The sequence below is a fragment of the Mustela erminea genome, chromosome 1, assembly GCF_009829155.1.
Source record: "Mustela erminea isolate mMusErm1 chromosome 1, mMusErm1.Pri, whole genome shotgun sequence".
NCBI classification, from domain to species: Eukaryota; Metazoa; Chordata; class Mammalia; order Carnivora; family Mustelidae; genus Mustela; species Mustela erminea.
The window spans coordinates 46,857,694-46,883,514 of NC_045614.1; the positions used below are offsets into that span (position 1 = coordinate 46,857,694).

The 25,821-nt window shown below is 41.8% G+C and overlaps 1 protein-coding gene across 9 annotated transcripts in view; it reads left to right on the plus strand.

The window, feature by feature from the left end:
• The window catches only part of ITPR1 (inositol 1,4,5-trisphosphate receptor type 1), a 334,496-nt gene that overhangs the window by 22,720 nt on the left and 285,955 nt on the right, over positions 1-25,821 (plus strand). For all 9 annotated transcript variants that reach the window (XM_032325752.1, XM_032325745.1, XM_032325771.1 and 6 more), the window contains one exon: positions 3,802-3,872. In XM_032325752.1, coding sequence (XP_032181643.1) covers positions 3,802-3,872 — 71 coding nt within the window. The remainder of the gene's footprint in view (positions 1-3,801; positions 3,873-25,821) is intronic.

Consider the following 25,821-nt stretch of genomic DNA (forward strand, 5'->3'; position numbering starts at 1 on the left):
AAGTCCTGGAAGAGTAAAATCTCATTAACTAGGACCCTTGTAATTCAGAATTTATTATAATTTCCTATTCCTTATATAAGGGGGGAGAGTACAAAGTCTATGGGATAAAATTTTAGCATTATTTTTTACAGACCCCAAAGAAGTGCTTTTTGACTTTCATAAAAGCTCTTATTTTCATATGCTGACTTGTTTGTCATTTAAGGAAAGACCAGAACTTCTCAGATGCTTCTCTCTCTTCTTTGAAGCAGAACCTTGCCGATTTTAAATTGCAACGTGCATTTGAAAGTTACATATTACACAAAGTTCTGTAAATCAGATTTTTGTTCTTTTGTGCTGTCATCAATTTTTACTCAACTTTTAAGAGAGTAAGTACATTCCACAATGTCTTTATTTGATTATCTTCTCCCTTCGCCTTCTCTCATTGTCCAGAAGAGGAAAGGAGAAGTGAAATAGCCCCAAACACAGAAAAAAGCAGAATGGAGAATCAAGATGGTTAACTCCAGAAGGCGTAGGAATGGTCTAGATTATCTTTGTGTAGAAAGGAGGAGTTAGGCCCCGAGGTGGAATTGTTGGATTTGGCAGGAGCTGATCTCAAATTGGGGAGAGGAAAGCCAACAGCTTCCCTAAGAACCTAATTCTTAGAGCAGCCAGAGACTTTCTTTTAATCAAAGCTATTATTTAAAGCATGCTTGGTCTCTGGTATTTGTGCAGAATGAGTATTCTTGGGCTCTCATTCAGGTCACTCCAGTTGCAAGGAGCACATTATTTCACATATAGAAGTATAGCTTAATTAAACTTCATTGCATAAAAATTTTGTTTTCAAAAGTCATCTGATAAAAAGCAGTCATCCGTGACTCTGATCCCTAAATCCAGTGACTGTTTCTCAGTCATTATCTTTTTTTTTTTTTTTAAACCTGTCTACACTAAAGACCCACTCTTTATAATTTATCTTCCGTGGGTTTTGGCAAAGAGGCCCTTTGCTATCCATGCCTCTCTGATTGTCCCTTTTTTTCTTCTTGGCTGATTCCTTCCTTTTCCTTTACCTCCTGTTGGAATCCTCCATCCTCTTGCTTTTCAGCAGGTAAAGCGATGGTAATAAATAGCAAAGGTCGCCACTTCTGTGAGTCCTGTGGTTGTGTACAACGCTGTGTTAAGGACTGTCCACACATAATGCCTTGAATTCCCAAACACATCTGCATAGCGAGTACCATCATTTTTGCTCTTCATGAAGGCAAAGCCTCTGAGCTTCAGAGAGGTGAGGTCACCTGCCCCAGATTCCACAACTGTGGGTACTCCAGACTCCAGGACCAGTGCTCCTAACAGCTGCCCTTGGCAGGGTCGACTTTCCATTCCCCACCTTTTCTGACCATCCATCTCTGGCAGAATTGGCTCACCAGCCTTCTCAGTGCCCACAGCTCTTACCTGGCTGCCTTGTGAAACCTCAACCCCACCTTATGCCTCATCTTTTCTCTGGGGCCCTGATTTCTTGTCATAGTGCCATTGCCCCTGCAGTGCTTACGGCACTGAGCCCACTTGTGGCAGCCCCTGAAATCTTTCATGCTGCCTTGCTTTTTGTCTTCTTCCATAGCATCCATTCTTAGAATCCCTATCAGGTGCAAAATCTTTGCTTTATAAGAGTTTTCCTCAAGTATTATAACAAATTATTATTGTTATTTTTTTAAACAAATTATTGATAAGGTCCCCACCCCTGCCCCCATTTTCTCCTTAATGTGCAGATGGTCAGTTTTGAATTTTGGGCTCTAATACTTACCTCCGAGGAATATTCCCTTGGTTCAAAATGGACTTGGAAACTGAAGTTTAGTTTCTTTTTCCTTTTAATATTTTTGACATTTCTGGAGCACCCATTGTGAATGACAGCGAGTGACCACCCTGTTTTTGTGGAACTTGGCATCTAGCTCCCTAGCCACATTCCGTTTATATAGATGGCAGTTACCTTCCCAGTAGCTTTATTGACTCCCTGAGCTTCAGAGCTTGAGCCGGACCTTGGAGAGCCCGTGTGCATGCACATGTGTATCAGAGGCATGCTTCTGAATCACTCGAGAAACATGTTAAAAATCAAAGCTCTTAGACCCCATCCTGAACACAGCTTTGAGAGGCCTGGGGATGAGGGGGACCTGGTATCAAGAAGTCTGAGGAACATCACCTTACGTGAGACTCCTTGAGACTAACTCTGTAATTTTACAGATACAGGAACCGAGACCAGGAGGGATGAAATGACGTAATCGTCGTCAAGCTGCTCAGAGGCGGCAACATACCATCTACAGTCATTTGTCTTTTGGGCTAGGCTGGGGCCCTTTCTCTTAGCCCTCGACCTAGAGAACTTGCTAAGTACTTAATCCAGCACTGTATTGGATTCCAAGGCACTCCCCCACTTCACATACTATGATATCTCTGGTGGCATTACTATATTTACATTCACAAGGGCTTCAAGTGGGAGTTTTCTGTATGCACATTCTGTTCTTGACGTTTTGCATAAAAACTTGAGCCATTGACCACATTCTTCCCCTTCTTGAGGGAGAGAGATCTTGCGTCTTATACCCAAAGGCCGCAAGGTGCTGGTGGGTTACTCTGGCCACTTTGATTCACACCAAACACAAACATATAGCTGAGCACCTCGCCTGGGCAGGAAAATGTACGAGCGGTGGGCATCTTTTGGGCCACAAAGCAGGCAGCTCTGTGCCCCTGGGAAGCTCTTAGCTTACTGCACCATTTGTGCTTCTCCAATGAGGTGAGGGAGACAGGAGGAGAGGCAGGGAATGCTGGCTCAGAGGGAGCGCCTTCATGGAGAAGATGGGGGCTCTGAATCAGTCTGGAAAGACAGGCCAGACTTTTAGGAGGTGAAACAGAATTTTGGAGGAAGGAGTGATAAGAGTAAAGGCAAACTATTTAGTGGTGCCTTGCCTTTGGAATAAAGAGCAACACAGACTAATGGAGGAAACCCTGGAAAACTGAAGTGTATGAGCTGGCAGCAAGTTCTGTGGTCACTTGGCAAATGACCAATACCAGTTTTAGGAACTTGGATAAGTCATTTAAACTTCTCAGCCTCAATTTCCTCATCTGTTCAAAAAAATACATTATTTTAAATCTGTTCTAAAAGAATTGTACACGTCACTTTGGTCAGTCTGAACTTCTAAATACTGGGTCTGTATATAAATTGGGGCTGGCCATTTATTTATAACTTTTTGCACTTTCCCTACCTCCATGTCGATTTCCAGTAGTTCCATATGACTCCCTCTGCCAGCGGCTTCTCAGATGGCCTCAGGCACTGTGAGTTCCCGGCTGTATTTTGTTCTTCTTTCTCTTATAGCCCCTAGGTTATACTCTCTTTTTTAATTTGCTTTTGTGGCTCTCGAACTAGCCTTAAGCTCCCTCGGGGCAGGGCCTAAGTTCATATTCATCCTCACGGTCACAGGGCGCGGCACTCTGCCTGGCACGAATGGACCCTTCAGCTACCATAAGCTGAATGCCCTCACCCCTTGCTACGCCTCCTGACTTCAGCATTTTTGCATGTTTTGCTCAAATCCATCATGGATGTGGTTAAGGGAGAAGAGCCACAGAAAACAGTAGGTTAATGTGTGCATTGCAGGAGCAGAACCTGGGCTTTTGGATTAGGTGTAGTTCCCTGTATGGGAAGCCTCTAGTGCAAACAGCCTCCTGGCAGGGGAACGTGGCCATCCAAGTTTTATATAGGAACAGCACTGGATATTCAATTTTTGCATCATGCTTAGGTTTTGTTTTCTTAGACTTGGCTTGATAGAGCATTTTTCCTTGTCTTCACAGTCTGGTCGACGATCGTTGTGTGGTTCAGCCAGAAGCTGGGGACCTTAACAATCCACCCAAGAAATTCAGAGGTAAGTTGATGTCCTTCTTGGAGTGGGTACCTCCCTCATTTGGAAATTCATCAAGTGTATTGCTGTGTATGTGTGTGTGTATGCGCGTGCACACGTGCTCACACACGTGTGTATTTGATAAGCAATTGTAGGCTTATTTACTTACATTTTTTTACAGTATGATTTCAAGTCCAAGCTTTGTGACCTTTTGAAAATGTGTAAATAAGCTCAGCATCAAGATTGGAATGGGCTTTCATTAGAGCCTTCATTTGGATATTACATACGTGTTGATCAGTGAAAATTCAGCCTAAACCCTTACATTTGTGCACCTTTGTCCCTAAACAAACAGGATTTATGGATCTCATCACAAGGAACGTGTTACTGCATCCAATCTCACTGTGCCTTTGGGGGCTCTGGTATTCTTAGATGCTTCCACCTGGAAGGAGAAGATGTCTGTTATTGCACTTAGTTTTTGTTAAAAGACCTAGGCAGGACACACTTCCTACCAGTAGCTTCCCACTACTGGTTTTCTTTCTAGGCCTCTTATATTTGGTATCTTCCTCTGAAGGTAGCTTAGTTTATTCCAGAAGGTGCTTAAAATATAGTTGGGATGTTAAGAGGATAAATGTTTTGTTTTTCTTCTTAGCTTTTGTGGTTTGTAGTTCTCAACTTCAGCTGCGTAGTAGAATTATCTGAGGGAGATTAAAAATTAAACAGATACTCAGGGCCCCACTCCAGAGCAATCAAATGAATCTCTCGAGGTTGGGACCTGGGCACTGGCATTTTTTTTAAGCTTCCCAAGTAATTTTTTTTTTTTTTTTTAATATTGAGTTGGGGTTGAGAACCCATTGAGTTAGGATTTGACTCATGGCCTCAGTCCCAGAGGACTCACACCTTGCCATTTTTCGGTTACATCATTTGAGTGATAAGTTCTTATTGTTAATTGATGTGGAAACCGTTTGACTTTTTTGATAAAAGCTAAAGGAATTAGAATAAAATAGAAGGCAGACATTCAGATGGAGAGAAGCCATTTAGAAGATGTTTGGTGTTGGCCTGCATCCAGTTGGCATGAGACTATCAAGAGAATATTTTCACCTGGGAGGTGGTGAGGGGGACTGTCGAAAAAGAGAATTGTTGCCATAAGCCCTGTGTGACAGGATCCTGAGCAGCTGTGGCCCCTGAAGCCTTTTCTTTCCAATCCTTCCTTCATGGCTTTTTCCAAAACAGAATCCCAAATGCAGCAGAAATAAAAGATTTGATCTAATAACTTTAATCTAGGCAGTGACTTACAGAATTAATTCTCTCTGCTGAATAATAAAATATGCCTCAGTTTATCTTCTAACAGGGCCAAGATCAGTAGACTCTGTGCCAGGTGCTGTGCTAAGCGTTCTGCATACATTTTAGCACATGGGTTTCTATGTCCACCTTGGGAGGGGATTGAGGTCCTCAAAGTCTGTGGTTAAGTGTCTTGCCTGAGGTCACACAGCTGGTGAAGGATGGAGTAGGAGTGGTAGGTCTCGACTTTGGCTAAAATCACCGTGGGGACTTGGAAAAATACTGATGTTGAAGTTCCACCCTTGAGGATGGTCATTTAATTTAGGATTGATGGTTTCCTTTTTTCTTATTCTTATTCTAAAAGCTTCCCAGGTGATTCGCCTGTATAGCTAAGATCAAGCACCCCTGCTAATAGAGCCTGGCCTGTCAGCTCCTGGCTTTATTACTTAGGGGTAAGCTGGGTGGGGCCAAGTGGAAGGTACTCATTGCTTGGGTCCAGTGTGAGCACTCACCCCATCCTGCACATAGGCCCGCTAGTTGAGAAAGGAACCTGGGAAAGGTGTTCATGCCCTGTACAAAGTGAACTAGTGGCTATTTGAATTTGCGTTTAGAATGTTGAAATAAATGGGACCATAGCCAGGGCAAGTCAGAAGACGTACATGTTTTACTGGTACTGGGGTCAAAGTGTCTGGTGCTTCGATAGATATCTGGTGACCGATTGAAGGGACTGTTTTCAGATAAAAGTGACAGTCTGATAGAGGCTGATTGGGAAGAACCAAACTTTGTTTATGGCCCGGCCTGGTTCTACAGGTGGTCACATGACTGTGTCCTGATCTATGTTGACTGCTTGTCCTCATAAATAAAGATTTCTAGGTTGTGAGGTGCTTTGCACTTGTGGAAAAATCTGGTTCCAAACAAACTCTGCTGCAGGCTTTGCAAATGTAGGTCAGGACTGCCTGGGTTCCTTGTGCTGCACCTGAGGCTCTCGGCTGGCAGGTGAGGGGCCCAGGCAGAGGGCCACAAAGATCTCTCCCTTGGAATCGGGGCAGCAAGGATTTAAACACTTTCCTAAGCACCCTTCAGTTCTAATGTAGCATTCCTTGAAAAAAAAATTTTTTTTTCTAACGTGAAGAAACTGATTTCTCTTTTGGAAGAGATTATTGCCTTTCCAAATATAAGTGATTTTGAAGTTGAAGTAATTTTGATGTTTAGAAATTGTGCATAGGGCAGTTGGACAATTTGGAGGCATTTCTAGTCCATTTCCTTGCCGTGCCATTACACCCTGGAGTTTAACAAACACATATGGAAAAGTGAGATGCTGGCAAGCGGCCGGCTAGGATGATGGAGTCTTTATCTGAGCAATCAGCAGAGCTACATTTAGTCATTTGGGTTTGTTGTTGCTTCCATTGTTTCCTTGCCAACTTATTTCCTATATTGAGAACCATCATAACCTGATCTTAAGTAAATGGAAACCAAAGGCCTATTTATGTAATGCTCCCTGTGGTTTCTGACTTGGTGTTTTTCATTTTGTGAGCTCCTCTTGAAAACTGCCACTCTTGTGGTTAATAGCATAGGCCCTGGGACTGGGCTTTCTGGGTGCAAATCCAAGTTCTTAGCTGTGTGACCCTGGACAAATTGCTTAACCTCTGTGAAGCTTGGTTTTCTCATCTGTAAAATGGGAAATGATGTTAGTCGCTACCTCATAAGGTTCCTGGGAAGATGAAATGTGTGTTTCAAATTCAGTACTGAGGGAGCCTGGCCTTTGGTTCAGGACTCAGTAAGCCTTAGTCCTGTCTTTTCATTGCCAGTACTTAGCACAGAGGCTCGTACTCATAAAGGGTGGCAGAAGGGAATCCTGTACACGAATCCTTTAGTGATATGAGAGTATTGTTTTTCATTTTTGTGTTTAATGCTTTTGTGGGTAGGGGTGTGCATAGAGACCCAAAGGCCTAGATTTGAGTCCTGGCGTTCCCATGTACAGGCTAAGTGGCTTTGATAGATTAATTTTTCTGAGCTTGCTTCCTGACCCATAAAATGGGGGGGAAATAATTCCTTCCTTGTAAATACCTTATTTGTAAAGGTAATAGAATCGAAGATAATATGGCTAAAGAGCCGAATAGAGTACCTAGTTGGTACACAAGACCTGGTCAGTGACTGGTAGCTGTTATTTTCCCCAGTAGCTGCAAAAGAGTAAAAATCTTGAACACACTTGTTTTTTTCTGATGGGTAAAAGTCCATTGCCAAGTGAATTGGGGTTTTTTTGGTGATTCCCTTGAATGTATCTTCTGCCCCGGACTTCATCTATAGGAAGGAGAGATTGGGTGAACGTCTGGTTCACTTAAGCCAAGTCTCCTTCATTGTCCTCATGAATTTTGGACAGTGGCCCCTGGGCTCTAGGTGATGATAAGAGCAGCGACGTAGTCTAGCTCAGTCGCTTTAGTCCTTTAGCTAATGTGGTACCATTTGGAAGCCTCAGTGTCCATGGTAGGTAAGACACAATCTCTCTTCTCCCTGATTTGTGCTGGCTTTGCTCATAATCTTGGGAGAAGAAGGAAGACAGACAGATTGAAACCGGCAATAGAAACTTTGTGGTTGCGGAATTCCTTCTTTAGAGGATGTTTTCCCCTTCCATCCCCACCCGTCCCTACTAAATATAACAGCATCTTCTATAAAGAAAAGAAGGAAATTAACTACCAGTCTTGTTTTGATCCCAGAAACTTTGCTGTTTTAAATCCTACTTCTAGGAGTGTTGGAGGAGAAACAAGGCCTGGGGCTTTTGGGAATTAAGATCGGCATTAGTGTTGAACATGCCATTTGTTGTGTAATCTGCTTTTTCAGACTGGGGCAACGGTCAAGTTCTTACGCTCAAAACTTCATCTTCTCCATTCAGTTCAAGAGGCAAATCTTGGCCCCAGGTTTTCTGTTTGGTTGGTTTTTTTTTTTTTATCTTAGATGCTACCATATCAATGTGAGTGAAGAGTGAGAAGTTTTTAACTTTGCAGGAACCCCTTAGTTTCAGAAGAAAAGTTGTTTGCAAGGAAACTCGCTTAATACAGGGAGAAGTTTGGGCAGGGAAAGGTGAGGACAAAGGAGGCATTCTGAAATCATTCCGTGGTTTATATGAATTGGGGCAGAGGTCAGAGATCAGGCTGAGAGTGTGGATGTTCTAGGTATTTTCCTTGTCCCATGTTTCTTTCTTCTCCCAATCAAGTTGCTTTCAAGGAAAATAACCCACTCAGCTAAAGTGTCATGAAAATGGGTGTTAAGCTCAGGGGACATTGAAGCCCTACTATGTCCCAGCTGTTGGCCTTGCTGAGGAGAGGGGACAAGATGAGTTACACACTCCCCCTTGCTTTCAGGAGTCTTGGGGTTTTATGGAGAAACAGAGCCACATTATAGAGAATAGGAGCCAACACGAATAGATCATCTGCTTTGTGCTGAGCACGTCCCACGGATTATCTCTTATAATCCATGTAACTACCCATGAGGTGAGCTAAGGATGTTCCCATGATGCAGTTGAGGAAAAGGGTGCTCTTAGAAATCGAGCGACTTCCCCATAGTCTGTTGACTGTCACTTACAAGGATTATCATTCATTCCACAAACATTATCAGACACCTCCTGTGTGCCAGCTGTTTAGAGTCCCAGGAGGAAAGGCGCATTCTCAGGTCAATGCCAATGCACAGTTGACATCTTTGAGGAAATTGTCTAGAGTAAGTTGTTGTTCACACTGCAGCTGTTTATATGCAAGCAGAGGCAAAGCACATGAAATGTCTTTCTACAAAGTGTAAAAAATTGCCCCTCTGGTCTGTCATTTGCTGGGGCGCAGTACATGGTGATACTTCTCATGTGCGCTCGTTCTCTCATTCAGCTTGGCAGCACCTCCTCAGCCCAGGGTGCCTGGTGCCTTTTGGCTGATATTGGTTGAGCATGTGGCCCAGTGTCTTATGACCTGTGAGTATTAGAGGGAGGCCAGAACCCTCTTCCAAAGGCCGGGGAGCAGTGCTCTTACTCTTCTGTGCCCTCTGGCCCCTTTTCCATTCAGCACAAGGGTCTCTTCAGGCTGGAACCCCTGTCACCTCCAGTCTCTAAATGAAAGTGGGCCAAGTAAACTGCTTTTCTTCTGCTGTCTGCTGAAGCTCTTAACTTGGATTTAGGACCATGTGTCTATGGCCATACCACCCTGAACGCGCCCGATCTCGTCTGGATTTAGGACCATGTAAATGCGGAAGAAAGCCAAACAGGAAGGCGAAAGCCCTGGATCCTTTGAACTTAACGCGTTTTTAACTACCCCCAAGACGGTCTGTGGGCTACGCAGCGTGTTACCTACAACTTGAGTCCTCTTTGTCGTGGGCGTGAAGGTCTGGACCAGTATAACGGTGTCTCTGGGTATCTCCAGGTTGACTGACAAATCCTGATTGCTCAGCAAGTGTCTTGCTTAGAACAATGCCAGCCCGGAGTCACAGTCTCAGGGTGATACTGGGAAGAAGCAGCATATGTTGCTTGGCTACGACAAATTTGGACCTAAAGCTCTTGTGTCCTTGTCACTTTTACTGCGATTTCCCTCTGTCCCAGAGTTCTTGCACTATGTCGGCCCACCTATTAGGGTTCTTGTGGACTTACTTAGGTGTCTTGGTTGCGAAAAAGAGGTTTCACATCCCAGGCAAGCTCTTGCATACCCCAGCAGCTTCTAAAGGGGTCTTAAATAAGAGTGGTATTTTTCATGGTTGGGGGGATAAGAAGTATTTGAGTACCTACAGCTTACTTACCTGATCATTGGCTTGCTTGTGTTGAGGTTGAAGTAGGCAGTGGTTCTTAGCCCATGTGGGAGAGCTGCTAAGGCTGGAGTGAGGAGCAACACCTGACCTGAGAGCCAATGTCCAGCCAGTCTCACCTGCTACGATACCTTAGGGTATCGTAGTTTTCCCTACCTGTTAAGTAAAATGTAGGCAAAGTAACTTCCTAGACCCCTTCCAGCTTGAAGCTTTGTGACCGGTGCCAGAAACAGGCCAGTTAACATTTCACAAGAGAGCATTAATGTTCAGGAGTCTCGTGCTGTCCAGATGTAGGTTTTTGGTTTTTTTTTTTAAGATTTTATTTATATATTTGACAGAGATCTCAAGTAGGCAGAGAGGCAGGCAGAGAGAGAGGAAGGGAAACAGGCTCCCTGCTGAGCAGAGAGCCCGATGCGGGGCTTGATCCCAGGACCCTGAGATCATGACCTGAGCTGAAGGCAGAGGCTTTAGCCCACTGAGCCACCCAGGTGCCCCCAGATGTAGGTTTTTATTTCTTCGGGATTGCAGATCTTCTTGGTCAAGATAAGACAAACATATGGAAACAGCTAGGCCTTACTCTGAGGCCAGATGGGGACATAGCCAGGTCTTGGGTGGCAAAAGTCTCTGGCCTAAGGTGACCAAACAAACTCAATGGTTTAGCTTTCTTTCAAATCACCCTCCTTTGCTGCACATGGTCATAATTGTTGCTAGGCAACAGTCTTTTATTTTATTTTTTTTTTCCTTTTGGCAAAGCATTGAAGGGATGAACCCATATCTTAGTTTTAAATACCTGCATGCAAAGGGGAGGGCCTAACTTAAAATTTGTTTGTTCTTTTGATTCCAATCCATGACAGGCCTCTCACAGTGGGGGTAAAGGACTTAGTTTCTGCCTGTCTTGTTAAATAAGGCAGAAAAATCTGTTTTAGGTGCTTGTTAAAGGATACACTTTGAAGCACATTAAAGGTTTTATGTGTGGTTGTGCGTGCGTGCGGCTGCTTTGGAGAAAGTCTCTTTTAACTTTGTGTTCACAAAATCAATTCAAATTTAATAAAAAGATTAGTAGGTTTTTTTATAATCATCATTTCAGACTTACCAGCTTATCTCAATCTTGCACCAACAGACTCCATTTAAAGGGAACAACACTGTAATTTAAATCCATTCCCCAGGCAACATAGAATGCTCACCGTGGGTCGCACATTCACTGGGTTCATGCCTGCTGCTTGATTACTCTGGGGTCCCACACATTGCCGCATGTGGCCCTCACTGGATTTCTGCCTACTTGCTTGAAGCTTTGAGATGCATCTCTGAAAGCTCCAGGCATCCTACACTTGGGCGCAAGAGAGCTTCTGCTTCCTTTGATGCCCTGGATAGCTTCCTTTGTGAATTTCAGAGCCACCCAGGGAAATTAGGCCCCAGACCCCTGTCCTGTATTTATTTACCCATGATAATTCACTTGCTAATGGGGAACAGGTTTCAACTTCAGTGCCTGAAATACTTCCAGGGCAATGGATACCTGGACCTTGTCATCTCATTGTGTCTCAGTATTGCTCTCGGGGCTTCCTCCTTTGGGATGGTGACCGAGTGTCATGGGGTCATACTGTCATACTGTCCTATGGTTCTTCTGAAAGGAGAACACAGTGGCTGATTGAAGATTTTTTTCTTTAGGCAGAGGCTTTTAGAATCCTGTCTTCAGAACATTGATGAAGATATGTGGTGAATCACTCGAGCTTAAGATAAATTTCTTTCTTTTTTTCTCTTTTTTGGATGGATATGGAAATTAGATTTAATCTCCTGGGGTCCAGGAACAATACTTTGTCAAAATTGAGTTTGGGGGCGCCTGGGTGGCTCAGTCACAAAGCATTTGCCTTCGGCTCAGGTCATGATCACAGAGTCCTGGGATCGAGCCCCGCATCGGGCTCTCTGCTCAGCAGGGAGCCTGCTTCTCTCTCTTCCACTCCCCCTGCTTGTGTTCCCTCTCTCGCTGTCTCTCTCTGTCAAATAAATAAATTAAAACTTAAAAAAAAATAGGGATTGGGACACAGAGTGGGTTTCCACACACACTATCTTTTAAACTAGGCAGGTCTGTTTGGGCCATAGATTTAAAAGGTATTATTTATTATTGTTATTATTTTTAAAAAGATTTTATTTATTTATTTGACAGACAGAGATCACAAGTAGGCAGAGAGGCAGGCAGAGAGAGGACCTGGGATCATGACCTGAGCCGAAGACAGAGGCTTTAACCCACGAGCCACCCAGGCGCCCTTCTTATTTTTTGACACTTACCTTGTGTGTTCTGTTTTCTGTAAATAATAGTGAATATCTTACATAGTGCATATGTATATTCACTAATCTATTTAATTCGTGTATTTACCTTTGTATTCATTAATCTGTTTAACCCTCTTAATAACTGTAAGACAGCCATAGTTAACCTCCTTCTATAGATAAGGGATCTGAAGCACAAAATGTTGAATATTTGGTACAGGATTGCGGTAGGTAGAAATGGCAGAGCCAGGCTTTGAACCCAGACAGTCTGATTTCAGAAAACCTCCTAATACCTACTGTAAACTGCTTTTAGAAGAGGGCTGGTCTTCAAGTATTCCTTCACTAAATTGCAGATTTCTTGTTGCATTTCCTCTTCTACTTGAGCAAGATAAGTCCTTCTGAGATGTACTAACACGAGAGTGAATGTCCACATACTAGAGGAATGAACTACCTGCCTGCTTACCAACCCAGAATATGGTGTTTACACAACTGTTTTCTATTTTGTCTCCATAGCTAGATTTTTGGGGCACCTGGAGGGACCAGACCTTACCCTGCACTCCTGGCCCAGTGCTGGTATAATGTTGGTCCTTAGTTAAAAACTGGTTGGGAAGGAATTCATGTTTTTTCTGAGAAGATTTTCAGTTTGCCTGTTGCTACTTGTGTTTCTCTTGGTGACCTTTAAGTCGACAATTGACTTTTTAACATGGATGCTGTTTTATCATTCTCTTTCCACATTACCTGAGTCTGGCACTTTTGAAAAGATTTTTTATAGTTGACCTGTCTTCTCCCTGGAACAGTGGATTGGCCTTACTTATCCCCTGAGGGTGCCTTCTCTTTGACCCGCGTTGTTGGATCTCTTTTCTCTCTCTGCTGCTTATAGTTTTGCGATTCCTTGTCTTCACTAAATTTTCATGATTGTGAAAAACAAATCTTGGTTAAAGAGCTTCCCCTTTGGTGCCTGGCCTCTTTTGACCGTTAGGACATCTTTGGGCTGTGGGTGGTGGGATTATCCCCATTTTGTAATTGGGCACCCTGAACCCAGCAATGGTCAGTCACCAAGCCATACTCAGAATTTGAACCCACATCTGGAGGGTTGGAGAGTCTCCAGTGATGCACTCAAGGAGATGAATAGAGCTGCACTTCTCAGGAAACATTTGGGGCCTCTTACCAAGTCCTGGGTTCAGTGCTGACATTTAAGGGACATATTGCTTAGTGGGAATAAAACTCAAGGAGGGGTAATCAGGAGGATGGATTGCAAAACCATTGTATTCATGTTATCCCAAGAGCAACGGAGAGAATTTAAGCCATTTTAAGCCAGCTGGAGCATTTCTCACTTAAGTTCCTGCACTGGCCTCCTTGTTGGTTTCTGCATTTCCCTCTTCCCCTCCTTCGTGGGCCCCACTGTGGGGCCACCCTTCACTGCAGCCACAGGAATTGGTGTCGATCTGATGATGTCACTGGCTGGGTGGAGCCCCGGGCTGTTCCCTAGTTGTGCTTAGGATACACAACATACTTCCAGGGTTCACGAGGCCCTGCGTGAGTCACTCTGCTTACCTCTTGGCCTCATCTGCAGTCTCACGCTACGTCCTGTGCTCCCGCCAGACTGATTGATTTCTTCCTGGCAATCAGTGTGCTTGCTCTCCACTCTGGGCCTTTGCATGGCCTTTTTCTTCATGCTGAAGTGATCTCCCCATCTCTGTCGTTCCTCCTGGGACCCCCCGTCTCCCTGATGCCCACCCGTCCTTCAAACCTCAGACATCTCCCCTGGACTATCCTTGCCGACCCCTTGTGTGCAGATAAGCTGTTCCTCCTTTTCAAAGACGCTGAAGCCAGACTGCTTGGGTTTGTCTCTTGGCTCTGCATTTTGCTGGTCGTGTCCCCCTTGGACCCATTACTTTGCCTTTCAGTACCTCTATTTCTTCGGCTTGAAAATGGGGATGTGACTGACTGTGTGTGCCCACAGTGTTTTTGTGATGATCAAATGAGCTTATCTGTGTTAAGCACTTAGAGGAGCACCTGGCCCCAACTACCTGCTGTAAAACTTTGCTGTTATGGCTGGTTTATGACTTCCCTCCCACCCAACTCTGGTTAACTGTGAAGTCCGAAGCCTGTCTCCTGGAAGGCTTTGTACAGGTCCCGGATTATAGTAGGCTCTTTGAAGAATAAATGAATTTATTTAGGTATTTGGTATTTGTAGAATATTTGTAGGTATTTGTAGAATAAATGAAAAGAGGCCTCTAAGGCATTGCTTCTGAAACGAATGTGCCTAGAATCCACCCAGGGATCTTGTTAAAAACACAGATTCCCATTCTGTAGGTCTGGGGTGAGGCCTGAGATTTGGGCGTTTCTGACAAGCTGCCATCCTTGTGTAAAGCTCTAAGGGTCAGCTGTCAATCTTCCCTTACTTTAGGGCTGTTATATGGAAGACGGATGTCCTGCACCCAGAACAAGAGAGAATTAGGGTCAGCAGATAAAAGTGACCAGAGGCAGGGTTTCAGATTTAAGGAACTTGATTCTAAGTGCCAAGCTATTGCTCAGGGAAGAGGCCTGCTTCAGATAATTGAGTTTCCTCTCATTCAGAGGAGACTAACTATTTGTCAGGGATTTTGAAGAGGGGAATTTTCGCTTGGGGACAGAAGTTAGGTAGATGATCCCATTGGACCATAAGTGTCTGTTTTCCCACCAAAGGACCCAGCTGTTCCTTCTGTTTTTGCTTCCTGCGGAAGCCTTGTGGTTGGGGGCATCGGGTCAGCAAACAGCTGGGGAGACAACAGATACACGCTCCAAATGAGAGCCTCGCAGGGACCCATAAATGTGTTCAGTCTGACCAATAGAGAGCATTGCAAAGTGGCGGAAAGGTGGAATTATTGACTCTTTGAAAAGATGAATGGATATGAAAAGTCGTGCTGAATCTAGTTTTAATGAGTATGTTTGGTGTAGTGGGGATTCCTTGGGGCAATAGTGGTTAGGAGGGTTGGCTCTGGAATCAGATGGGGAGTCAGGTCCCTACCCTGCTCCTTAATTAGCTGTGTGACCATGGGCATATTACTTAATCTCTCTAAACCTTGTTTCTCCACTTGGCAACTGTGGTTAATAATAGCATGGGACTGATTGGATTGTTTTCGGATGAGGGGGTGCATGATTAGCAACATGCTGAGCATAAGCTAAGCACTGAGTAAGTAGTAACTGAGTAGCCCTCATGAGTAAATCTGCAATTAGCAGCTCTCAGGACATCTCTTGGGAGGGTCAAACACAGGCCTTGCCATCTGGTATAACACTAATGTCTGTTGTAGTATTTTGGTATGTGGATTATACAAAGGTATCCATAGCCACGCTTTATAACCTTCCTGAATGTCTTAGTAAATTTTACGGAGTGTGTCTCATAATCAAGAGGGAGCTCTAGAACTTGTTGGTTTCCGAAGAGAAGCCACCAGGCCCTTTTTCTACGTGTACAAGCCTTGATCAGAGCCTCTGTTACTGAAGGGGCATTTGCTCCAGATGGTAATCCTGCCTTATGTATAAAATTACAAACCTAGCTGAGACAGGAAGTTGTGTTTATCTTAACCCAAGCAGCAGGCCTTCCAGCCACTCTTGACAGACAGAAGGAAGATATTGCCAATCTGCTGTTTTCCTGAAAGTCCCCCACCCCCACACCCTGTGTGTTTGTTGTAGGTTCGGAGGGAGGGTTCTTGCCAGTCAGTCTGTGGAAGGACATTCTCCCTGGCTTTGAGGACAGTTGGATTCTAAGGAGAAAGGATGTCCACTGGCTGCTTCCTTGGTCCTATCAGCCAACACAAAGACACCTCTCTCCAAGGCGAGAGGCCAGCATGGCTCCTCTTGAAGGCAGAAATTGTGTTTGTGTCTGTAGGCATTGGTTTGGGAAGATAAGTGGAGCATGGCCTCAGGTATGGGGAGAAAAATTTGTCTCTTCAAAGAGTCCATCGTTTTTCCTTTACAGAGCAGTAGCTGGAGGTCCGTGTAGGAAAAACTCGATTTTGAGCAGTTGTAATAATTGAGAAAATAAATTGGGCAATTAGTCCTCTTTTTGAAATTTTAAAAGTTCCTTTTTTTCATCTGGTATTTTTCCGGGTACATTTGAGTTCCAATTTGGGTGCTTCTGAAATGTCTTGATGTTTTGTGCTGCTAAAATTATATGTGTCTAAAAATGTTATCAGTGATGACACTTCTATATAAGCTCACTTGGACTTATGCTAGCAAATTTCTTTGAGGTCCTCCCCCCCGCCCCAACCATTCCCAGGAACATAGCATTTCAGGTAGAAGTAAGAAATAGAATAATCTAGCCTAGGTCTAGCCATCTAGTGGAGGCCTCTCTCTTGAGAACTTTGCTTCAGTTTTGTCGACGAAGAATACTGGGGTTTTGTTGCCATAGTTTCAGTGAAAAATTTGACCTTAGCTACAATAACATACAGTTAGAAAGAACTAGCTAATCGGTTTTCTAAAATTAGTGTTCTCTAGTACATAAACCAGTAGGAACAGAGTATTTAATTAAATATTATACAAGGATATAAAAGCCCAAGGGAATGCAGTCCTTGATCTGGGCAGGGGGAGGGAGGAAACCCCTAATCGTCCTTTACTGCTTTCTTGTAAGCTAGAAAAACTTTTCCTTTCTTCTTCTTCTTCTTCTTTTTTTTTTTAATGTTAGCTTTGACTTTATTTTCAGATCTGTCAGGGATGAATATATAAAGCTTGTTGAGAGAGCAAAACAAAACATTCAATATTATTTCCAGTTGTCCCCTACAGGGTACAAACTAACAAGGCAAGATGGGAAATGATGTTGATCGGGACCCTGACAAGGATACTTGCTGGTGATCTTGTAGCAGGCTTGGTGAGAAGGAGAGGCGTTTGAAAAGTTATTTCCCATCTGAAATCTGGGTCTTTTGAACACACAGGTTCTAGATTCTTGTTCTTTTGAATGTTTAACGTGTGAATAAGGAAACAACGCCTCCTTTTTGGCCCCTTATCCCGAGTTCTGAGTACAACTGTGTTCTACTTCCTTCAACCCCATTGTCCATTAAGTCCTTGAGCCCTGATTTAGCCCCAGGCAATGATCTACACGTAGATTACATAAAATTTGGCTTCTCTTGTCACCTGACTATTAAGAACCCCTGCACTGACTCATCTTTTTTGATGATGGCTAAAAACGTTACCAATATTGTGTCATCCCAGAAGGTTGTGGTACCATGTCTTGAATGAAGCAGGTTTCAGGACATATATTGATACCTCTAGTTGACCTGCTTGTCTAATTTATCATCACCTGCCGTGGGTGCTGCAGAGGGGCAGTTGAGTTACTCTGTTTGCCAGGTGTCTTATTGATGGAGAACATTACCCAGGTTCTTCTGGAACCTTGTTACATCTCCTTGCTGGTTGCATCCTGGTAATTGTTCTTTCTCAATTTCATGTGTATGATTTCGGTTTTTTTCCTTTTACCTTAAAGGAATTAATTATTTAATAGGATTTGAAGTGTGGGGCATTATGCAAGGGAATATAAACTTTCTTCACCATTTTGCATGTTTCTGTATTGGCATCTTAACTGTTGCAATGGAAAATATGTCCTTGGCAAGACTCTGAGAAACATAGTCTCAAAGGTCATTGGATTGTGCAAGCTTCTTGACTATTTATAAGGTCATCTACCTGAACAAACATAAATGGTCCCCGCTCTGAAGGAATTTGCAATCTTATGAGGAGAGATGAGTGAGAACTAGTTTGAGGATTATTCTTGGAGAATGTTGAATCCCACACATATTTTTATTCCCCTGATGTTCATTGTTTTCATCTAGTCCATCAGTTCTCTGTGCCCAAATGATTTGAATTCATCTTAATAAAAGCTTAAGAAAAAATGCAGTTAGAGAGCTTGGTGGAAAAACAACAGCATGTCTTTTTAAAGTACTTATGGTTGACCTGGCTTTCACTACCCATTTGTCCGCAGGCCCTTGCATTAATACAGATAATCAAGTTGATGATACTTAAGCAAATGTCATTAAAGAGGTTGGATGTGGCGGGCTGGTGTGGGGCAGGGTGAACTAGTTAGGTTCTTTATTCTGGGTGATAGCCTGCTTGAACTAGCTTCAACAAAAAAAAAAAAAAAAAAGGGGACTTTTGTTGTCTCAAACAGTCCTGGCTGGACAACTGAATTGCGTGAAAGGCGGGAGGCAGCACCCACCCAGGAATAGACCTGTTTCAGGCACCGAGTACCTTTAGCAACCTATGTATGTCTCTTGTAGTTTCCTCTCTCTGCATTAGCGCTTTGCATTCTTGTCCTGTTCTCATCTGCTTTAGGTTATACTACACTCTTAAAAATGACTTGTGGAGTGTTCTCTGGTTTTCTGTTCTCTGGGAGAGTTTCTGTAGCATCGGAACTACCTGTTCATATAGCGTTTGGTGAGTGAAGCAGTCTCAGCCTTGTGCTTTCTTTATGGCAAGATTAACTCAGCCTTGTACTTTCTTTATGGCAAGATTAACTACTGATTTATTTTCTTTAAAGAGCTATTTCTTCAGGCTCAGTTTGGTAAAATATATGTTTCTAGAAATTTACCTAGTGTCATCTAAGTTTTCTAATCTGAATATCCTCCTAGTATGTTGTTAATTCTTCAACGATCTGGTTTGGTCCCTGTGGTGGGCTTAAGAATGCCCTCTTGACACCATGATGTCCACTTTGTAATCCCTAGAACTGGTGAATATGTTACTTTATTTGGTAACAGGGACTTAACAAATGTGATTAAGTTAAGGATCTTGAGATGGGAAGATTTTCCTGGATTTCCAAGTGTGCCTGATGTAATCACAGGGGTCCTTGTAGTAAGGAAGCAGGAGGATTAGAGTTAGTCGTGGGACATACAGGAATGGAATCAGCAATTTCGAGTGAACACAAGCAGGGCAGAGGGAGAGGGACAAGCAGATTCCCCGTTGAGCAGGGAGCCCAGTGCGGGATTCCATCTGAGGATCCTGGGATCATGACTTGGGCTGAACACAAGCACTTAACCAACTGAGCCACTCAGGTGCCCCAAAATGTTTTCTTATATTTGCTATTGTTTCTTGTATGTGTTATTTAGAAGTGTTTTATATGTCTGCTGCATGGAGGACTTCCACTTTTAAATTAAAAAAAGTTTTACAATTTAGTTGTATGTTGATCAGATAAGAACTGTCAGATCAGGTCTTGATAACTGGAGAGGCTTGCTTTATGGCTTAGCATGTGACCAATTTTCATACATGTTTCACTGTTTTTAAAAGAATGTGCATTTTCCATTTCTGGGATGCAATATCTTATACATGAAATCGTTAGGGTCTTTGTTTGATCTATCGGTGGTTGAAAGACATTTGTTAAAATTTCCCACTGTTAATGTTTTGGAGTTATGAAACTTTTTTATATCCAAATTATGGTGATGGTTACATAGTACATGTATGTGTCAAAACTCATAGAACTGTATACCAAAGAAAAAAGTGAATTTAACTGTATGTAAAAATTTTTGAAAGGCTTAAAAATTTCCTGCTATGGCCGGGAATTGTAATCTTGCCTTGTAGTTTGTAAGGTTTTGTGTTTTTTTTTAGTTTCCTGAAGTTATGTCACAAAAGGGTAGCACTTGTAAAACTGTTAACTTCCTGGTGAACTAAACATTCTCCCATTATGTGGGGAACATTTTTAATCTATTATATTGAAGTCTCTTTTGTCTACTCCTAATGTATGCACACCAGAACTGGTTTGTTAGTATTTATTCGGTATAATTTTTTCTTTAACGTGTGACTTGTCATTATGTTTTAGAGATATCTCACAAACATGCATAACCAGATTTTTAAAAGTATTCTTACCATCTTTGTCTGTTAATTAGAATCTTTGGTCCACATACATTTGTTGTAATTACTGATGACTTTGGACTTAGAATCTTAGTTTGTGGGTTTTCTTTTTCTTAAGATTTTATTTATTTATTTGACAGATCACAAGTAGGCAGAGTGGCAGGCAGAGAGAGGAGGGAAGCAGGCTCCCTGCTGAACAGAGAGCCTGATGTGGGGCTTGATCCCAGGACCCTGAGATCATGACCTGAGCTGAAGGCAGAGGCTTTAACCCACTGAGCCACCCAGGCACCCCTGTGATTTTCTTTTTTACTTCAATTTTTTTTCCATTTTTTTCCCCCTTTCTTGCCACCTTTAAGTTTCATTGAAGGTTTTGTTTATTGTTGTCCTTTACACTTTTTTCCCTCTCCTAGCTTGAGGGTTATACTTTATATGTTTATTATAGCACTTACCCCCAGATATTTTAATGTGTATGTTTAATTAAGCCTAATGTTAATCACTGTCATTCTTTTCTCTGCTATAAGGACCTTAGAACATTTTAAGTCCTGTTCTTGTCATTCACAATGTTAGTACTTTATTTAAATGTGTATATTAGATGTGATTTTATTTACAATGTAATTTTTATGAAATTGACTTACATATTAGTATTTATCAGACCTCCTATCTGGGATAATTATCTTTCTGCCTCAGGATGTTCCTGTATAACTTAGAACATCTGTTAGTGGTAAATTCTCTTACTTTGTTTGAAAATAATCATTTTGTTTGTCTGAAGATGTTAGTTTTATTTTCAAGGGGTAGTTTTGCTTGATATAGAATTTAGGTGGGTAGGCACTTTCTCACAGCCTCTCTGCTTTTTTGAAGTTCCATTTTGCTGTGAAAAGTAATTGACAAGACTTGACTATCTCTCTGATTGATTTTATGATCTTCTCTTGGCCTTTGATTTTCTCCATTTTTATTGGTATGAGTGCAGGTAGTGGTTTGTTTTCATGTATCCTGCATTGTATTTGTTAGATTCTTAGACTTGAGGTTGCTTTTTTTTGCTAACAGTGGGAAGGAAATTCTGAGCCTTTTTCTATTGGAATACTTCCTTTCCCATTGGTTACCTGAGGAGCTTCGGGTAGGCTATGTTCCTTAATGTCTTCTTCTTCTCCATCTTTGTTCCTTATGCTGCACTCTGGGTGATTTCTTCTGCTCTATTATTCTTTATTAATTCTATTTTAATCTCTTTATTCTTTGAGAGTTTAATTTCAGTTATATTTTTAATTTTTAAAAGTTATCTTTTTGTCTTCTAAAAATATTTGGTCATTCTCATTCTTCCATATTTTCAAGCCTCTATTTTATTTCATGTTACATAAAAACCATAGTTTAAAAATACTATCTCTAAAAATGCCAGTAGGTAAAATCTCTGCAGATGTTACTCTGTTTTCTATAGTGGTTCATTCTAATATTGGTGTCTTGTTTCCTCATGTGTTTTGTAATTTTTCTATAATGACTCATTCTAAAAATGTCTTATTTCCCTATGTGTTTTGCAATTTTGACTATTAGCTTGTGTTTCTTGGAATGTCATCTGTGGGAATTCTCTGAGGCCTGTGTAAAAGCTGTGTTCCTTCAGAGAAGATTATTTGCTTTTGCCAATTGAAGTGCCACAACTCAGGAACTTTAAATCAAATTCTCTGCCTGAAATTTTCTGGACTTTTATTTTATTTTATTTTGTTTCTGCTTAAAGTTTAAAGATCTCCCACATAGCATGAATCTGTGGGGCAAACCAGTATGGAGGCCCACTTGTGGTTATACATTATTGGAGTGGTGGTTTTTTGTTTTTGTTTTGTTTTTTTCTGTAGCTAGTACCATACTCAAGATAGACAGGTTATCTTACCCTCCCATTTTTCAGGATGAGCTGGTTTTTCATTGACTAAGGTATAACTACTTAGAGATTCAAACTTATGCAAGGGTGTCTTAGAAGAATTTTGACCTTGAGTAGGCTCAAAGTTTTATCTTATATACCCAGGACAGTTATCAAAATGGGAGCTTAAGATGACCAGGTTTTCTACATAAGTGCAGAGTAAATGCCGGCTTTGGGACTGACTTAACTCCTAGGGGTCTTGTTTTCACTTCATTATTGGCCTCTGGATTCCCTACTAGTGAAATATTCAGTACATGGTTTAAAAATGTATTGTAGTATTTCATCTAGCCTTTTTCATGTTTTAATTGAGGGTCTCATTCAGGATAGCTAGTTTGCCATACTGTTAAGAAATGGAAGTACATGCCTGCTACTTTTTGTCTCATTGCAAGCTCGTTTTCTTGGTGATGGAAAACATGGCTGCCAGTAACTCCTAAAATTTATTATTTTATAGCTTTAATAATTGGAGAGAGATTGATTTCTATTGTTCTAATATTCAAAAATTTCAAGAAGAGGACTGGTTGAGCTTGGGTCAGATTTTTTCCTCTGGATCAATCTAGGGCCAAGAGTTAGGGTTGTATGTGTTGACCTGGAAGCTCCTAAGAAAACCATCTGTGGTAGAATTGTTCCTAAAACAACAGGTATTGGACAAATGATCCAGGTGTCTACTGTGGTGGTAATCGGGGAGAATAGATTAACATTTGAGTCTGTTAGAAATGATTTTTGGCTGAGAATAAGGGAAAAATCCATCTAAGAGTCACTTAAAACCTAAGGACATTTATTGTGAGTTAGAAATCCAAAGATTGGCAGTACCAAATATAGTGAAGGACTCGAATGTGTCCTGTCTTTTTGCTCCACATCCTCAGAGTGGATATCTATGGGCTTATCTTTTCCTGGTCTTGCCCCCTCATGGTTACAGTGATGGTGCTCTTGGTGTTACATGGTTACAGTTACATGGTTAGAGTTACATGGTGCTCTGTGGCACCAGACATCCTGTTTGCATTCATGGCAAAAATAAAGGGGGTGGGGCAACACTGTGAGCTCTCCTCTCATTCCTATTCCTTTTATTAGGCAGCAGAAGCTTCATGTTTCCTAGCCACCTACCTTTATTTCATTCGTCAGCATTGGGTTTCACAAATACTTCTAGCTGTAAGGAATTTGGGGCAGTGATACTCTATCTTTTTAGCTTCTTTCTTAGGAAGCAGCCAAGGAGAGGGGTATTGGAAATGGTTTGGGTAGGCACAGGATTTCTATATTGTGGTGTATTGATGACACATATAGTGATCCACATAATTTTCTTTCCATGTAATTTTTAGTGTCTGGTGATTAAAGAATGCTGGTTTTTATCACCAGTAAATAATGTAATGGACCCATCCCTGAGATGAAGCAGATATTTTTCTCAGTTAAGGTCAGCCCTGAAATGGCATCTCAAATGAATGAAAGCAACTGTATGTGTTCACCAGATGCCAGTATCCACCATTAATAGTATAACTGTTGGTGAAACAGATAATTTAATGAGTAATAGCCACTTGGTTTGTTTTATTGGCCTGCATATGAGAAGTATGCCTTAAGTTAGTAATTTCTGCTTTTGCTTTATAATTCTTTAGTTTGGCTGGATAAGTGGGGCTAGGTGAAGAAAAGCATCTCATACACATGACTGGGTTTCCGCTGACCAAATCTGGGGGCTATCCATCTCAGTCATTTTGGAACAACACTTCCAATTCACACAGGGAAATGGAGAGTCTTAGATTTTATCTTTATCTGTCATCTGTCCTGTGTGATAGCAATGTTGAAGGGGCATTTTGTGAGCTTGCCCTTAGGTTTGTTTTGATTGGAACAGCTTCTTAAGAAACAAAAGCCCACTTGAAGCATCCAGAAGAGTTTGGTTAATAACTTTTATTCTCAAGAAGATTAAGCTTGTGAGAAAAACCTAAAATCAATTTGATGATCTATTTTATTTTATTTTATTTTTATTTTTTTTAAAGATTTTATTTATTTATTTGACAGAGAGAGAAATCACAAGTAGGCAGAGAGTCAGGCAGAGAGAGAGAGAGAAGCAGGCTCCCGCTGAGCAAAGAGCCCGATGCGGGGCTCGGTCCCAGGACACTGAGATCATGACCTGAGCCGAAGGCAGCGGCTTAATCCACTGAGCCACCCAGGCGCCCCTGATGATCTATTTTAAATTCACTATTTTTTCTCTTTTCATCTTAAGAAGGAAGTAGTTTTCCTAGAAAGTGGTGGGGAAACCTTTATATTCTTTTTCAGTGTTTGTGTATGGAGGCTGTATATGTTATAGTCAAGAATTGGCTCTGGAAGCAAAGAAGTCAAATCCTGAGTAGTGTGTGATCTTGGGCAAAGTTTTTTTTTTTTTTTTTTTCCCTGTCTTGATTTCCTCATGACTAAAATGGTACCAACAACTTCAGAGGGTTTGGGAGAGTAAAGGATAGAAGAAATGTTCTTAGAGCAATGCCAAGTACATCGTAGGCATGTAGCTAATTCTCAGCATTCTGGCCATGATGATGGTAATGATGGGAATGGTTTTCCCTTTTTAAATTTTTTTTTTTTAAAGATTTTATTTATTTATTTGATAGAAATAGACACAGCGAGAGAGGGAACACAAGCAGAGGGATTGGGAAAGGGAGAAGCAAGCTTCCCGCTGAGCAGGGAGTTCGATGCGGGGCTCGATCCCAGAACCCTGGGACCATGACCTGAGCCGAAGGCAGACGCTCAACGACTGAGCCACCCAGGCGCCCCTAATTGAATTTTATTTTTACTTTTTTGAGTTTTGCCTGTGATTTGGGAAGTAATTATCCTTTTCTTTAGAAGGATAGAGTGGAAGAGCAGAAAGTGTCTCTTCAAGGTACCATAAGAAGACATTAGGATTGCTGGTGCATTTGAGTGTGTAGATGCTCAAACCTTCCATTTACCGTTATATCATTTGGTCGTCATCTTACTTTTGTGAAGCTGATGGGTATAACCATTTTCTCACTGTGGGAAGATGACCATATAAGTTATGAAACTTGCCCAAGCTCGCAATTCTAGCAAACGGAAGCACGAGGCTTGACCTGAACCTTTCCTCGTCTCCAGAATTCTTGCCTTAGACCTCATGTATTGGCTTAAGCTCTCTCTAACGGTGTTCTGTTCACACAGCAGATGTGTGCTCTGCCTTCAGCCACAGAATCTGAAAAGTGTATTACACTTTTTATTGTTTCTTCTTAAACTTCAGCTACTTAAAAGGAATGTGGGACAGGGGATGAGAGTGATTAGAGCATCCAGAAAGCAGCTCAGGGTTTAAGAGCTGAAGGACCTGAGTCCCAACCTTTGCTTTTTCCCTGACTTAGCAGTGTGACCTCCAAATGCTGTTGACATATCTGGGTCTTTGCTTCTTCCTCTGTGATATATGTTGGATTGGATAATGCAACACAACAAAACCTTTATTGAAAGTCTGTACCATTTAAAGCCTGAGGTAGGCACAATTTGTATTACAATTGTATTTATAATCTCTGAAATCACTCAGGTTCCATCTATGCCTGATGAATTTTAGTCTCTGCTTCATGAAAGATTAGGCTTAATATTTTGTTCTTATATCTTATGTATAAGAACCCTCTAAGAATCCCTTGAATTTATCACCCTACATGAATAAAGTCCATATAAGCATTTATTAAAATCATATGGCTAAGAATTTATAATAGTGTCTGAACTTAGCCATAAGGAAAAGCTTTAAAATTAGCCATGAAAAGACTGGTCTTCTGCCATCCCTTGTTATTGTTTCTAGACTCCCTACTTCTAGTTCCCCTTAGATGACATGGATTTGTCTCTCAAAATTGTACTCCTGTTCACTATGTCTTCAATGGACTTTGGCATGTTGGCAGACAGGGTGGTATGGTGGTGATACCAAAGACTGTAACACTGCTTGTGTTCAAATATTAGCTTTGCCATTTATGATGTGCTGATGTC